The 17,428-nt window shown below is 46.6% G+C and overlaps 1 protein-coding gene across 23 annotated transcripts in view; it reads left to right on the top strand.

The window, feature by feature from the left end:
* Positions 1 to 17,428, top strand: part of LOC110507883 (unconventional myosin-XVIIIa) — a 168,947-nt gene that overhangs the window by 73,470 nt on the left and 78,049 nt on the right. For 7 of the 23 annotated variants that reach the window (XM_090223799.1, XM_090223790.1, XM_090223791.1 and 4 more), the window contains exons 3-4: positions 16,781 to 16,868; positions 17,080 to 17,186. In XM_090223799.1, coding sequence (XP_090079925.1) covers positions 16,781 to 16,868; positions 17,080 to 17,186 — 195 coding nt within the window. Of the gene's footprint in view, positions 1 to 1,618; positions 3,970 to 4,391; positions 4,550 to 6,719; positions 8,035 to 10,160; positions 11,628 to 12,822; positions 12,922 to 13,175; positions 13,239 to 14,095; positions 14,156 to 15,211; positions 15,278 to 16,780; positions 16,869 to 17,079; positions 17,187 to 17,428 lie in introns of those variants that run through there. The other 16 variants (XM_090223797.1, XM_090223786.1, XM_090223796.1 and 13 more) reach the window with 7 other exon arrangements.

The raw sequence follows: 17,428 nt of genomic DNA, 5'->3' as shown, positions 1-17,428 counted from the left end.
ACTGACTAGCTGACAGATAGTGAGCTCTATTCTGAACATACCATCATGGTCTCCATAAGGACTGACTAGCTGACAGATAGTGAGCTCTATTCTGAACATAACATCATGGTCTCCATAAGGACTGACTAGCTGACAGATAGTGAGCTCTATTCTGAACATAACATCATGGTCTCCATAAGGACTGACTAGCTGACAGATAGTGAGCTCTATTCTGAACATAACATCATGGTCTCCATAAGGACTGACTAGCTGACAGATAGTGAGCTCTATTCTGAACATAACATCATGGTCTCCATAAGGACTGACTAGCTGACAGATAGTGAGCTCTATTCTGAACATAACATCATGGTCTCCATAAGGACTGACTAGCTGACAGATAGTGAGCTCTATTCTGAACATAACATCATGGTCTTCATAAGGACTGACTAGCTGGCAGATAGTGAGCTCTATTCTGAACATAACATCATGGTCTCCATAAGGACTGACTAGCTGACAGATAGTGAGCTCTATTCTGAACATAACATCATGGTCTCCATAAGGACTGACTAGCTGACAGATAGTGAGCTCTATTCTGAACATAACATCATGGTCTCCATAGGGACTGACTAGCTGACAGATAGTGAGCTCTATTCTGAACATAACATCATGGTCTCCATAAGGACTGACTAGCTGACAGATAGTGAGCTCTATTCTGAACATAACATCATGGTCTTCATAAGGACTGACTAGCTGACAGATAGTGAGCTCTATTCTGAACATAACATCATGGTCTCCATAAGGACTGACTAGCTGACAGATAGTGAGCTCTATTCTGAACATAACATCATGGTCTCCATAAGGACTGACTAGCTGGCAGATAGTGAGCTCTATTCTGAACATAACATCATGGTCTCCATAAGGACTGACTAGCTGACAGATAGTGAGCTCTATTCTGAACATAACATCATGGTCTTCATAAGGACTGACTAGCTGACAGATAGTGAGCTCTATTCTGAACATAACATCATGGTCTCCATAAGGACTGACTAGCTGACAGATAGTGAGCTCTATTCTGAACATAACATCATGGTCTTCATAAGGACTGACTAGCTGACAGATAGTGAGCTCTATTCTGAACATAACATCATGGTCTTCATAAGGACTGCTGAAGACCGATTTGGTTTCATATTATAGCTTTCATAACATCTCTCTCACGACCATTGCTGTCTCCTCAATTGCTCTGTGAGGACCCCAGTGAAGTCAGTCAGTATGTGTGTGTGTGTGTGCGTGTGTGTGTGTGTGTGTGTGTGTGTGTGTGTGTGTGTGTGTGTGTGTGTGTGTGTGTGTGTGTGTGTGTGTGTGTGTGTGTGGACCTAATGTTTTTCCTCTGATTACCATAAAGGGTATTGGCTGTGGCTATTCTTTGTTTGAGTCAGTGTTTTGGGAGTTTTTAAAGACAAAACCTTAAACAAACAACAGCGTGTGTTTGTGGGCTTATGTAGACTTTGTGTGTGTGTGTGTCTCTTTCTGTAGTAATGTGAAAGATGAGTAAAGTGTGTGATGGTAGAGGACTTGGATTAGAGGTGATGTGTAATGGTATACTGGTATGGATCCACATAACGGTATGTATTTTTACCGTCTAAAACAACAAGTTCTACAATTAGGACTACTTCACTTTCAGTTTTCATCTAGTTTGGTTGAGTATAAAATTAGAATGGAGAAAGCCCATTAAAACCATGCAGAATGTATTTGTTGTTATCCTAGGGTCATGCCCTACTCATAAAACATTAAGAACCTTAAAACCAAAAACACCGCCATACCGTAAAAAACAAGAAAAATGTTGGGATATTATATTTTGGCCATAATATGGCACAGCCCTCAGTTGTACTCGTCTGTGTATGATGGGAGACATGTCGAGGCTGGCCAGGACATGTCTGATGACTGACAACTAGGTTAGTCCCTGGGTGTCTCCCTCAGGGGACGTCAGTCATTGTTAGGAGCCAGGGACGTTTACACATCCTAGAGGACTGTGTTATTATGACCATGTTACACAACTGACCTACAGCGCTGGAAAACGAGTGTGCTTGGCACTGATTTGAGAGGGTTCATTCCTCGATGACTTGTGTTATTCCCCTAATACCCTTCCTCGATAGGATAGGCTCTCCTGTCAACAGGCCTGGGCGGCAGATGGTCACAGTGTTACAGAAGCACTCTTCCCTTCACATCCTGGTTCATACACACCAATCAACCTGGAAGACTAGGGATTAGAGAGGAAATCATAGTGTGTGTGTGTGTGTGTGTGTGTGTGTGTGTGTGTGTGTGTGTGTGTGTGTGTGTGTGTGTGTTACCAGAGCATGGGTCAATTCATTTTACATTCCTGTCAACTGAATTGGAATTCGTCCGGAGGGGGACCGACGGATTCTTTCTCTGAATTGATAGGAATTTTAATCAAATGTAATCCAGATTTTGTTTTTGAAATGAAAATGTGTGTTGTGAAATATAGGGCATTATCGTCCCCCCCCCCCCGTGGGTACAGTGAATATTGTGTTGAATACCATGCAGTTGAGTGTCGAGGGGGTTGGACATTCCACCTCTGTGCGTGTCATAGGCAGCATGTTATTCTTGTTATTCCCAGCTGACAAACTCATACCTTCATTTCCTCTTGGATCCTACTGTTTGCCATGCGTACAGCAGGATGGGAGCGCCGTCACACACATCATCCAGTGGACACACTTCCCGGCTCGCTCTCTCACTCACCATCAGTGTTCCCTGAAACAACTTCTATTTACTGTTACAATGCTCATGTCATGAAATCAGATAGGTCTATGTGTACTATACTGTACCAGTGATCTATAAGGTTATTATGCATTAATACACACCCATACACACACACGCATCAAAATGTGAAGTTCATTCAGTGGCACTAACATATCTAGATGAAGCATGGGTTGTAGACTATTCCATGTCACTGGTGCACAAGACGAGAAGGCAGTCTTTCCTAATACTGTAGATGTCCTGGGATTTTACGTAGCATGCATGCAACCACACACACTCAAACTCAGTTACATCACTGTATTTCTATTCTCCATGTTCTAAATTCAGCCTTGAGCAGCAGTTCCCACCCTTCATCCAACCACACCTCTCTGGCCAGCTTCTAGAAGCACTCTCCCTCAGCACTGCAGGCAACGCCTGTCCAGTATACAGTACAACACTGATCTGCCCAGATTCCCCTCAGCTCACTCCCCACACCGCCTAGCCTTGTGTCATACTATTACTAAGCTTTTGTGGCGCACATGATTGGGATTAGTTTCCTCTCTTCCTCTGGAGAGTGACGGCACTTTGTTATGATTGGTGAAGAATCAGCTCTTTGTCTTTGTGCTGCTGCTGCAGTCACACAACATACAGGCTGGTTTATATTTAGTGTTCTTCCTCCCCCAAGTGGCTATGTGAGGGCATTGAATACATTTACAAGGCCTTCCTTGAATAGGAAGTGTTGCCCTCTAGTGGTGTTTAGGGATATGACATTGAGAATAGTACTATAATGAGAAGTAGTTTGGATATTATATTAAGTGGCCCGAGGGCTTGTTTTGTGAAGAGGGTGTGAGTAGATAATAGCATTGATTTATGTTCCTTTGGATTGTATCAATATGGTATTCTGTGCCTCTTCCCTTAGTGACACTGCACCACTGTTTGTTTACTTGTTGACTGTTTAATACAGTTCCCCTCATCGAGAGAGAGAGAATGTGTGAGGATTCAAACCTAATGTTGTACCCAGTGTGCTCTACAGCATGCTTCTTCCCTGGTGTGAGAGTGAGGGAGGCACCAAGCCCCGTATCATTTCCTGTGCCCCGTGTCATAGCGCTTCTGGTTTTCTCCTCCGTTTCCCCTCTTCCGCATTTCATTCTGCAACTCCCAGCCTCAGACAGACCTGCAGACCACAGGAGAAAAGACTACGCCTCCCTCATAATCAAAACACACATGCACCTTCAGGTATGTAGGACACACACTCAGAGTAGACTGTCTTTGTTGTTGTTTAACAAAAAAACACTTTATTACAGTACATTTACCAGAGATCCATCACTCCTCAAATAAGTCACAACAGAGGTTTGACACACACACACGCGCGCGCACACACACACACACACACACACACACACACACATACTGACTGACTTCACTGGGGTCCTCACAGAGCAATTGAGGAGACAGCAATTGTCGTGAGAGAGAGGGCTGCTAGTTGGCCTGAATTCTTGAGGGGGGTGGGGGGCTAGCCAGGGAACCAGGGGAGGTATTGGTGGCAGCGGTGTTGGTTCTGGGGAGCTATTTTTAACCGCCTGGACCCTAGTATCGTGACAGCTGTCCCTGCCTTGTCTCTCTGAGAATAGTCAGCCTATCAGGGGGCTCCTCTCCCCAGCCTGTGCCCTGTGTGACGTGACGTGAGTCTGCCGGCTATCTCAGCTCTTTCACACACTCTCAACTAACTCTGTGTTTTAAGGGCTTATTTCGGTCAGGGAAGGATTGGATCTACCAAACCTAACTCTATACTATTCACCTACACAGAAGACAGCAGGTAAAGGAGGAGCCGTGGTTCTAGGATTGTTGGGGGAAAGCAATAGGCCTTTTGTGGAGGAATCTGTGGGCTGAGTGTGCCGTCTCTACCATGGGTAACACTATTTTTAGGGCTGAAAGTGTTAGGGGCTAGCCATCGCTCTCTGCAACTGAGCTTAGCTAAGGGGAGCCATTTTGGCTCTGGAGATGCTAGCTAGTTATTCTAACATCCTGTTGCCTGAGGCCTTGGTGTAGTGCTAGCCAATGTAACTTGGTTCATTTGGTTTGATCTGTGTGCTTTAGCATGTGTGCCAGTAGAATTCTGTAATAGTAGAAGTGAAAGGAGTGTGATTGCCAGGAAGGCTGTGATGGTAGCTGTTTGGAACTGGCTTTCATAGGCAGATTGGGCAGAAGTTGAATGGAGCCTTTGTGTCTTTTGAGTCTTGCCCCTGTTGGAAAAGACACGTTAACTGTTCAGTGTGTGTTGGTACTTGGTATAGTGAGCTATGCTATTAGCAATGCTGACCCATTTATATTTTGTGGAAATTCTGCTGTTCTGACCAACTTTTGAGAGAGAACCTATTGAAGAACAACGTTTGCCATCTGTGGAAAATGGGTCTGCTATCCTGCGATTTCCTGTGTAGGGTGCCATCTGTGGGTTGACTTCCCTTTTCTGTTGTTGGGGGACCAGCCTGACCCTAGTCTACAGTACAAAGTGGATCTGAGATGCAGAAAGAGTGTGTGCTGTTTCCTCTGTCAACACCAACTGGCTGCCCTAACTCTAACTCTCTCTCAGTGGACCAGTGATTACTCAAGTCCAGTGTTGTTTTGTCACTGTTGGTTGAGTTGTAGATCCCTGAGATGACTGTCCCTCTTCCTTGTCATATGAAATCAAACCACGTTTGTTATCAGGCTATGTACATTTCTGCTTTTATTGTCCGAGTCAGTCAAAGGCAGTTGTCATGTTTCACAGTGACTAATAGACATTAAAGTCTGTTCCTCAGCTTTTATTTATAGCATAGCCCTATCTCTTTACTGCACTGATTCAGTATTGTCAATACGGCTTTGTTCTGTTATTGTTAGCTAAGTCCACTGGTGTTCTCCCAAAACAGTGGCTGAGTCACATTTGCCTGAGAGTGTCAGTTACCATGCTATATCCAGGTTAGATGGCTCACTGTGCATGTTTGTGATGGTGTTTTTTGTACATGTTTATGTGTGTCTCTGTGTAAACAGTGTTTATATGTATGCGTGTACAGTTGTGTGTGTGTGTGTGTTGAGAGGGAACTAGAGAGTCAACCTGGCTGTGCAACCTGAAGTTGGCTTCTGAGGCGTTATGCCCACGTGGCTCCTCCTAAAAAAAGCCCTGTCCTGTCTCCCTGGCCCCTGCCTGGCCGAGCCTGCCCAGTGTCCACAGCAGACCTCAGCAACCTCCCCTATTATAGACACATTAGAGCTTGTTGTGGGAGAGCCGGAGCCAGGGCTACAGACTGACTGACCCACACTAAAGCTCTCTGTTCTGGGGGGAGGATTACGACCAGGGCTGCTCCTCATACACAGACATACAGTAGAGCATGGGACCTGGGCATGGGGCCTGGGCATGGGGCTGGGCAGGGGGCCAGGGCACGGGGCAGGAGGCCTTGGGACAGGAGGCCTGGGCATGGTGCAGGAGGCCTTGGGATAGGAGGCCTGGGCATGGTGCAGGAGGCCTTGGGACAGGAGGCCTGGGCATGGTGCAGGAGGCCTTGGGATAGGAGGCCTGGGCATGGTGCAGGAGGCCTTGGGACAGGAGGCCTGGGCATGGGGAAGGGAGTCTGGGGGAACAGGGCCTGTCTTGGTTGGCACCATGTTTGAGCAACAGCCAGATGTGATTATGAGTAAAGGCCCCCACTTAACCCACAGATTCAATACTCTCAGCAGGGACAGGGAGGTGCTGTAACCCGCCTCACTGCAGCTTCTCAACAGTCTGGTATTTGGCATTGAATGTTTTCTTTATAGAAATATCCCTGAGGTCATGTCTATGTATTGGTGTTCTGTTTGTTTTTTACTGTGATGACATCAACATTTCCTAGATACTTTTTGTGTGCCACAAATCACACAAATCATATGTTCATGCATGTAGCTATGTATGTTCATGTATATTTAGGAGAGCCCTTATCCCTCTGTTGTATCTCTTGCTTTTCTTTGTACCCTAGACTTGATCAGTTCACTTCCTGCGACACGTGGTCTTTCACTATCCCACTGGTTACGGCCCCTAGAGTGAAAAAACTGTGATTTTGGCCTCAATTGTGAAGATCCATCCATCTGTCCAGCACTTCTCTCCATTCCTGCCCTCCCCCTCTTCCCCCCTCATCCTGCACAGCTCATGACATCAGTGCAACCAACATGGCATTTTCATCGCGCTTTTCCTTCTGGGAGCAAAAGGGAAGTCCTGTTCAGTTTTCCTCACAGCACGTTGGGGTGGGTTACGTTGTTGTGGGGACATGGGGTGGGTTACGTTGTTGTGGGGACATGGGGTGGGTTACGTTGTTGTGTGGACATGGGGTGGGTTACGTTGGTGTGGGGACATGGGGTGGGTTACGTTGTTGTGGGGACATGGGGTGGGTTACGTTGGTGTGGGGACATGGGGTGGGTTACGTTGGTGTGGGGACATGGGGTGGGTTACGTTGGTGTGGGGACATGGGGTGGGTTACGTTGGTGTGGGGACATGGGGTGGGTTACGTTGGTGTCTGTAGAAATGTGTGCCCTGCATGTATCACACCTCCACTAAGAGTCAATTTTGTGGCTTGAGAGTGTCACGTCGTTGAACGCTTGTGGTCTGACAGCCATGCCTCTGCTGTGGTTTTCTGACAGTGTGCTAAAAGTAACCGTTGTCATTGGATGCATGATCCAATATCAGTGTTTGACTCACCGTGGAAAAACCTTGACTGGAGTCATTTGCTTTGACAAAATAACGAGGTCCGTGATATTGCTTCAAATTCTTTATTCTGGGGGAGCTCTGACTGCCATGCTGGCTGTAGATTTCGTTTTGTTTGACTGCCATTTTGTTTGACCATCACAACACATCCTGTAGCTCCACAGTAAATGGATGCCTCCCCGAAACGTTACCCAAAATAAAAAATCATAGTGATAAATACATCAAAAATAAACCCAAAGCCTTTTTAAGCAGGTCTTGTAGTTCGGTGTCACTATTACATCACAATGGGCCATATTAATGTTCCTTTGTGGCTACAGATTAGTGTCTGTGGATAATATTAGCCTTAACGTTCAAATAGACACTGTGTGGTGTGTGGTATGGTAAGTGATAGCGCTTCCACATAGTATACATCCAGGTTTGCAGCATGGTGTATGTTTTGCATGTTGTGCAGTGAGGGAGTGTTTCCTGCAAGTACCCCTGGCGAGTGACCACTTCTAAGTGTCCTAGGTTTTGACCTCAGTCCCTTGTCTTACCGAACTCTTTAGGTCAAAGAAGAGGTCAGACCACCAGGCTCCAAGACTTCAAACCAGGGTGTAAGTTGACTGGTATCGTTCTCATGTTGTCAAGCTTTAGAGCAGGGCTATTCAATTCCAGTCCTGGAGGGCCAAAACACTTCTGCTCTGCATTCTCTTTTTCTAATCAGGTACTGATTTTGTGCAATTAACTACCAGGTAGAAACAAAAAGCACAAGTGTTTTGGCCCTCCAGGACTGGAATTGAATAGCCCTGCTGTAGGCTTAAAAGGATACTTCGGGATTTTGGCAGTGTGAAGGAAGTTGATATCTAGCGTGAGCGCAATGACTGGAAAACTACCTCTGACATCCTTCATACTGGACTTAGAGACATAAAAATGGTACCCACAAGTTCATCTGACTTTGGGGAAGTAGATAATGCTAAAATCCCGAAATATCCCTTTAAGCAGGAATCTTGAGTGTGTGACTAAAGGGATCACAGGTTTCTGGGGATTGGAGTCCATTATGGTAACCTCACTGAGGAGGAGAGGAAGCTTCAGACTATTGAGATGTACCTGTCACATCACTGGTCTCTTACTTGGAGGTTTGCCAGCAGTACTGTGCTTCAACCAACTGAGCCATTGGAACCACACACACCCTGGTAGCTCCTGACACCAGACAAGTGTCTTTCTCGCCACAATAGGAGACAGTTACTCATTAACAAGCAGATGTGAAAACAGGCACAACGTGGAAGAGCGGTGTTATTTTTCTGTTCTGGATGTAATGTCACAGACGGTTGCACTTTTTAATTGCACAACAAACGCCTGGTGTTCCACGCTGTGTTTGGCTTCTATAATTGCTTTGTAAATAGTATGATTCCTTTATTTTCAAATGACAGTTTCTTGCCTCGCTGTGGGAATTGCAGCCATATCCCAACATAGCCTAAAGATTAACAAACAGGCAGTTTATAATATGCAACATCCGCACAAATATAAAAGATATTCAGCAACTCTTGGGGGACGATACTTTATTATTAAAACCAACGTGTTTATTTATTTATGTATTTTTTTTTTACCTTTATTTAACTAGGCAAGTCAGTCTGACTCCCTGATGAAGGCTATTGGTTTTGATAATAAACAAGTGTGTTTCTTGTCAACTTATATTGCCCTTCAAGAGTTTCTGAATATCTTCCAAATATCCAGTTTTCTCAATTAATGCAGCTTGGTTGCAAAGCGAACCACAGTTGACCTTTTCCCTCTCCCAGTGTTTGGCACGATGCTCAGTTAGTGTGGGGAGTGAGGTTAGGAAGGACAGTGTGTTTGGCACGATGCTCAGTTAGTGTGGGGAGTGAGGTTAGGAAGGACAGTGTGTTTGGCACGATGCTCAGTTAGTGTGGGGAGGGAGGTTAGGAAGGACAGTGTGTTTGGAACGATGCTCAGTTAGTGTGGGGAGGGAGGTTAGGAAGGACAGTGTGTTTGGCACGATGCTCAGTTAGTGTCGGGAGTGAGGTTAGGAAGGACAGTGTGTTTGGCACGATGCTCAGTTAGTGTGGGGAGTGAGGTTAGGAAGGACAGTGTGTTTGGCACGATGCTCAGTTAGTGTGGGGAGGGAGGTTAGGAAGGACAGTGTGTTTGGCACGATGCTCAGTTAGTGTGGGGAGTGAGGTTAGGAAGGACAGTGTTAGCGTGTGATATGCAGCTGGGAGAAAGATTCTGCACAGGTGTGTGTGTTTGAGGGATATAGCAGCTGCAACTGAGCGAAGGTGTGTGTCATTAGCTCTTTCATTAGAAGCGCTGTGCTCCAGTGCAGAGAGGGGGCCAAGTCATCACCCATAGACACCTCTGCTATCTCAATCTGAAACCTCCACGCACCACCTCTCATATCAACCCATCCTGTTCTATTTCAGGACCTGGGCAGGCATGTGGCAGTTGGGTGAGCATAACAGCATGCCTGTCCAGGAGAGCAAACAAGCGCAGTAGACACAATCCTGCTAATGCTTAGGACCTGTGATCTCTTTGGTCAATCATACATACACTATCAGACGATCCAGACAAACACAGGGCTGCTCAGATAAGGTTTTTGGTTGAGTAACAAAATTGGAGTTTGCATAGGCTTTAAGCTGAACTGCGTGAGTTTACTTTAAGTCTGTTCTGGTTTCTCCTCATGTGTCTTGCTGCTCTGCTCTCTCCCTCCCTGTTGTGTGAGTAGTCAGACAGCGACAGTGGCAGTATGAGTATCCGCTCCCAGTCCGTGCCTAGTCTGGAGCCTGGCAGGGGCCTACTCTGCAGTAAAAGCCCTGAGCCGGCCAAGACACCGCCCGGGGTCAGGGTCAGGAGTCCCTCACCACCCAGGGTACGCAGGGATGTAAAGGTCCCTGAACGCTTCAAAAGTCCAGTGCCTCCGATCCAGATGCCAGCACAACGCTTCAGGAGCCCTGACCCACTCAGAGCTTCCATGATTAGCCCTGAGCCTGTGCTGAACGGGAACAGCAAGCCCAACGGATCCGTTAATGGAAGTGCCGTCAATGGAAGCTTTGCCAACGGCAGTGCCAACCAGCCAGACCTGGACAACGATGATCAGAGCCTTACCCGCAAGAAGGTAGTGAAGGTGGTACGTCGAGTGGTGAGGAAGGTACTACCTGCAGAAGAGGAGTATGCTCCAGCTCCTGAGCCTACCAAACCTGCCCCTGAACCTCCTAAATTGGTGCTATCGCAAGTGCTAAGATCTGTGCCCAAGGTCCCAAAGGTTCCACTGTTCTCTTTCAAGCACGACACCATCAAGACAGAGGAGAAGGACAATATATCAGCTGGGCTGGCCAGCCTCATGGTCCGCGGGAGGACCAGGGACCGCCCTCGCACACGCAAAGATGGGCCACCTGAAAAAAAACAGGAGGAAGCGGTGAAAAGAGAGGAAAAAGAAAGTCCAAAGTTGGTTGATATTAAATCTAGCCCTAAAGTCGGCCCAGTTTCAAAACCGGAAGATAAGACTCCCGTGTTGGCGGCACCTGCCAAAGTTCCTCCTACTGCTTCTACTTTGACCTTGGTTCCCTCCAAGTCTGCACCCGCAGGCTTCATCCCTGCCTCAAAGCCTTCTTCGCTCTCCCCTCCCGCAGGTTTCATTCCACCACCAAAATCAGCCTCCCTTAGCCCACCTGATGGGTTTGTACCAGCACCAAAATCAGCCCCCCATTGCCCACCAAATGGGTTTGTACCAGCACCTAAATCTACCCCTCTTTCCCCTCCAGCAGGGTTTGCACCAGCCCCAAAATACACTGCTGTTACTCCTTCAGTTATCACTGTAGCTCCCAAATCCTCTCCAGCCAATCACCCGCAATGCTTCGTCCCACCACTAAAATCGACCCATATGTCCTCACCTGCCGGGTTCATACCAGTCCCAAAATATATACCCCTTTCCCCATCTGCTGGTTTTGTCCCCTCTTATAAATCCTCCCCTGTCACTCCCCCTTCAGCATCCGTTCCCACCTCCAAGTCCTCCTCCAGTTCTTCCGCTGCAGGGTTCATCCCAGACCCCAAGGCCTCACATCTCTACCCTAACCCTCCCAAGTCCTCGGCTCTATCCCCTCCTCCTGCCGTCATCACTCCCAAGGCGAGTACCCTCTCTCCACCACCGGAGTTCATCCTGCCCCCCAGACAGCCAACCGTGAAGATGCCTGAGGTAGGCCTACTGTCCACACTGCATGGACCCCTTTTTCAGACCACTGTGTGAAAAAACAGATGTTAATTGCTAATGCACAAACAGCACTTTTTGCATCTCTATGATAACTCCAGTCATTTGTGTGTGTGTGTGGGGTGTAATTTGAACTAACTTCACTTATCTTGTTGAGGTCTCTACTTGTTAGCAGAGTTTCAGCTACATTTTGGTGCTACGATGGGCCCAGCCTGCCAAATTGCTCTCAAATCCCTATTGAAGTAATTTGCCTCTTCAGAACTTTCTCATCTGCACAAAGTCAGTTTATTTCTCAGTCTGTCTAAGGGTGCAGTCTCATGGGGCTGAAGCTTTTGTTGTGTTCGATTCTCTGTTACCAGCTCTATCTCTCTCCGAGTCTCTCTTGGGGGATGGAGCCTGTCTCACACAGCTCTTCTTCCTCACATCTCTCTCCTCTGAGACGCCAGGGCTGCTGAAACAGCTTCCACCAAAACAAACAACAAGTTCAGTAGCTCTTTTTCCCTCCAGCCTCAACCCAAGAGACCCTGCTGTCATCTGCAGCTTGGGAACATTGTTTATTGAGGTTAGCCTGTGGGGGGGTTTTCCAAAGGAGGAAAAAGCATATCGGGGTGGAATGTTCTGTTGCTGTGGCCTGGAGTTCCAGGGAGACCCGCAGAGCTAATTACCGATAGTGACATTGTCTTTCTGGGAAATAAAGTTCAAAGCTGCGCTGCAGCCACTTTGGCAGGCTTTGGGATAAGAGAACTATCTATACATTTTGCAGGTGCCAGATATGTTGAAAAGCTTTGGTCTTTTTGCTGGATTCTCGCTGAGTTTTGGCAATTACTGGCCTCTCAGGGTCTTTGTTTACTTGGCTAGCTGACCGTAGGCTGGCTTTGACCGCTGCAGTGACTATCTGAATTTGCTATAATTGTCTATAAGTTTGCTTGTGTATTGTTATTCAAGCTAGTTATAGTTTTGCTTGGCTTCGCCTTGTGCATTGAGATCCGAATAATTTTTTAAAAGCTGATTGTTGATTTGCTCACTACCTTAGCTAGACTCTGGACGTCTAGAGCATGGCTTGTTGTGGGTTTGTTCAGCATGGTTGTATAATTTCTTTATCTTATGGACTACTTGTATGTGTGTGTACATTACTTACGGTGTGCTTGTGCTCGTGGATGTATCTGTGTGTACAATTTTAAAGGTGAAGGCTTTGGCAGCCTCTCCCCTGTCCTCTGTTCCCATTGAGAAGGCTTCACCGCAGAACAATTCATCAACCATTACCCCAAACATTACCCAAAAGGTGTGTATGTATGTGTGTGTGTTGGTGTGCCCCACAGCATTCACACAGGTCACTGTTGCTATGCTGTGGACATGAGGTATTGTAACCAAGTGTGTGTGAGTTCAGGATTGGCACGGCATCTAGCGAACATCTCATAGCATGAAAAAAAGTACACATTTCTGTTGTCTATGAAGCAGTGTTGAATGTGGTCCGCTAGAATAGTGCGCTTTGAGTAGTAGTTTCAGAGCTCAACCTGTTGGTGATCTGACCTCCAGGAGGTGCCGCTCAGTCCCACTGAAGAGGCTCATAGACGCCTGGAGAGGATCTTCACTGCGCCTGTAAAGTCCCACCTTCCCTCGTCTCTATTTATTTATTTCTCTTTCTCGCGCTCTCTTTCTCCCGCTCACCATTTCTCTATTATTTCCACTTCCTCTGGACTGCCTAGATACATGCTTCTCCTCTCATGTGTTTCACTTGTTTAATCTTTACTTTCTTTCCTTCATTCATTTTAACAGGACACATTAACATTCCATAAATGCGTTTTAGAGGTGCCTATTTATTTTTCATGAATGCTCTTCATCATGCTCTTTATCTCTCTTTCTCTCTTTCTGTTCTTCACTGGATGTTCAATCTTTATGATAGCTAATAGTAATTTGTCATTTAATTTTTTGGCACATTTAATTTAAAGTACAGATTTATTCATTTGGGCCATATCCATTGCTTGGCTACCCAAACGTCTTGCTCCAGCCAAATGCTGCCCACGGACGCTAGTTTCTTTTCCACAATGAATCTGGATCTTAGTACCTCCACGACGAGTTCTAGAACGCAAATACAGAAACTGATGGATTAGGCCAGAGCCTGATTGGTTAGAAATGGAACAATCGGCAATGATTATTTTTTTTTCACTACATCCCTCATTTTGACATCACTACAAATGACTTCATTCATGGCAGTCTCAGACTGAAGTATGTATCGAGCATAGAGCAGCTGGAAGAATTCAATTTGAGTCGTCAGGCAACCATATCCATGCATGACTGAGTTACTGCATTTTCATGTTCACAATTAATTTAACTAATTTTCTGTCTTTGCTGCTTTCTTTTTCCATTCTTGTTTTGTCACCTGTCAAACATTATCTTTCTTTCTTTCTTTCTAATTGGTGCTTGGCTGCATCTTTCTGTGGCGGTTGTATGGCTAGCTGGAGCCGGTGGTTCGTGCCTCAGCTCCGCTCCTTTCTCCGGCCCCAACCCCCCCTCAGGTAGTGTGGCCCCCAGGCGTCCCCTCTGGAAGCCTGGTTGGAGTGTGTGTTTGTGTGGCGTGTTGGAGTGTAAGCCTAGATTCCTCTTCTAACTTACCCCTCTCTCACCCTGTCTGTCTGTAAGGTACATCTGTAATGGTACTTGGTGTTTGCTCTTCCTCATTTGTTTCAGACCCCAAACTCTCTGATATTTGTCCCTGATATTACCTGGTTCAGTCCTTGCTTGCCCTTCCTGTTTTTGGAACACAGACAATATTAAACAGTGATAGTGTCTAGATGTCTCAAGGGAAATCAAACAGACCTTGAACTGCATGGAAACTGACAAACCAACCCAGACAAAGGACTTTAATGTGCAGTTTTTCTTTTGTCAATAGCATGGCAGTGGAATGGATGGCCGCATGTTCGTTTTCCCGTTGTGGTGTCCAGTCGCTGTGTGAGTGAATGGCAGTGGGTGGGGGGTTATCGCGTCTGTATGTGATTTATGACTGTCAGGTGTTCCTGTCTCGTTGCTCTCACAGTCTCCCCTTTATGACATGATTAGCTCATCTCACAGACATAGAGCCTGACCTCTCCTTGTTCTTTGCCATCCCCCAGTTTTTTCTCCACATTCCTCCCTGGTCATAACCCTGATGACTTACATAATGTGCTCGATACTTCAAATGGTAAAACACTGGTTTGATAATGTCTGATAATGTTTCCAATGTATGTCTCAAAACAAAACTTTTGAGAATAATTAAGAATTAGTTCCTATTTCATTTGGACCAGATGGACAGTGGGTAATAGCCAACAAGCCTGGTCTTTGGCTCAAGCCGTGTTCATTCAGTCCATAAGTGAAAAGTTTGTAGGGATATCTCTCTCCACCAGGATCACCGCTATGCATTACTCTCTCTGTCCCCTGTATATACATCTGTCTATTCCAGCAGATGATGAAGGATGATGCCATGCTGGATATGCTTAATGTTTTGTGTTGTTTGGTGGATTGCTACCCTTCTTTCCACTGTAGCTACTCTCTAACTATAACCTTTGACCCCTCCTTTCATGCATGCCATCCTCCAGGGACAGGTGGACGAGGACCCTGTGGCCATCCTTCAGGCGTCTCACGCCGCTGCCCAACAACCCAAGGTCTGGCCTTTGCTGTGCCTGTGTGTAATTCACCCCCTCCACCTCCCACGTTCACCACTCCCACCACCGACCCCTGGAGTGCTGTGTACTCTGTGTGTTGTGATCCATTGCAGTGTCACCCCTCACCCTTTCCCCCCACCAAACACACCTGCATAGTATTCACGCACACCCAAGCCACCCGCACTCCTTTGGCCATATTTCACCTAATTAGAAACATTTCAGGGGGAAATCAGCACTCAAAATGAAGCTTTTTCGATGGCACTTAAGATACGTGGTTGTCTGGATTCCACATGATCAATCATATCATCACATTTTGTCTCGTGTAGGTGTCATTGCATGACGTCAGTTCTCCATTAAGGAGGCAAAGAGACAGACACTGCAAAAAACATCACCAGATTGTGCCTGATTATACATTATTAGAAATAAGTTATATAAGCCTACATTTCACACTATGTGAATTTCATATGTTTTTATCCCCTGTGTTTATGTTTTACTTTATAATGTCTTGTTGTCATCCTTCAAGTCAGTCCCTAGAATTCGTTGTGTGTTGTGTTGCTGTGCTTGTGGATAGTGTATTTATTCCACTCATACTCCCCCCATCTCTCACCCACCATGCTGTGTGTGACAGTGATGTGCATCCAACAGTGTCTTTGACCAGATTCAGTTCACTGATAATTAATGTCCTCTGTCAGACATCACTGCCCCCTGCTCTTTCTCTTTCTCTCTCTCTGTCTCTCTCTCTCTCTCTCTCTCTCTCTCTCTCTCTCTCTCCCTCTTTCTCTCTCGGTCTCGGTCTCTCTCTCTCTCTCTCTCTCTCTCTCTCGGTCTCTCTCTCTCTCTCGCTCTCTCTCTCTCTCTCTCGCTCTCTCTCTCTTTCTCTCGGTCTCTCTCTCTCTCTTTCTCTCGGTCTCTCTCTCTCTCTCTCTCTCTCGCTCTCTCTCTCTCAGTCTCTCTCTCTCTCTCACTCTCTCTCACTCTCACATACACACACACACACAGCCGGAAGGAGCATGTCCAGTGGAGTGTGAGAGGCTTTGGGGAGGTCAAGCATGGTAACACGGAGCGGTCAGGCATTTCTAGGCGACACGCCGAGCAGAGCTGAGCTGGAGAAATGTCTCTGTGATCTGGGACTCTGAACTGTGTTTTTATCTCTGCCTGATCCACCGGCCTTTCCAGCGCTCTGCCTTCCATCACAACATGTACTATTAGCAAGTCCACTGCATGCCCACTGTCAGCCCATTATCTCCAATGCTATTGGACATAATTGTGTAACATGCTATAAGCTCTCAACCAACTACTTTAAACACATGTGAGTGAATGTTATTGATGTGAACAGGCGTGTTTGTAGGGAGCACATGTCCTCTCAAGTCTAAAGCCTCTCTGTGGTTGAAAACTGCTGAATGATATCTACTTCAGCCACAGAAAGGCCCAGTGAAAGCTGACATGGCCTACGGTCATTGTTTTGCTGTGTGTGACTGTGGTCTTCTCCACAATCTCTTCCAGGTGAAGACAGAGGAGCAGATAGCCACAGAGCAGGCATGGTACGGCTCAGAGAAGGTCTGGCTGGTCCACAAGGATGGCTTCTCCCTGGGTAAGTTGGACCAGGAGGGATGCAGAGCTTGGGCCCTGCAAATTTTTACCATTGCTTTTAAACTATGGGTTGTTGTTTTTTCCTGAAACCATGTCTGTGTACACTCCAACCAATAAGTTATATCCTAATAAGTTATTTGTGTCTGGTCTGTCTGTCTGTCTGTCTGTCTGTCTGTGTGTGTCTGTGTGTCTGTGTGTGTGTGTGTCCATAGCAACACTGCTGAAGACTGAGGCGGGCTCCCTGCCGGAGGGGAAGGTGAAGATCAAACTGGAACATGACGGGACAATCCTGGACGTAGATGAGGATGACGTGGAGAAGGTGGGGGGGGGTGGACTACACCTTCAATGGGGTGCATGTAGGGGAAAGATCCAAGAAGGAGGGCGGGGGTCTTTGCACTCGTCAGTCAGCCCGTCTGGAGCGTGTAGCAGTCACAGATGGTCAGCCCAGGCACAGGAGATTGTGGGACGTCTGTGGAGAGGGCGACAGGTTAGAGGGGAAAAGGTGTGAGTTTTGCAGGCCTCGATCAGGTGACTCACACAGACATGGCACCAGGCCCGAAT

Source organism: Oncorhynchus mykiss, chromosome 27, assembly GCF_057628025.1.
Source record: "Oncorhynchus mykiss isolate SJ-2025 chromosome 27, ASM5762802v1, whole genome shotgun sequence".
Lineage (NCBI taxonomy): Eukaryota > Metazoa > Chordata > Actinopteri > Salmoniformes > Salmonidae > Oncorhynchus > Oncorhynchus mykiss.
This window is presented reverse-complemented; position numbering and strand designations above follow the sequence as displayed.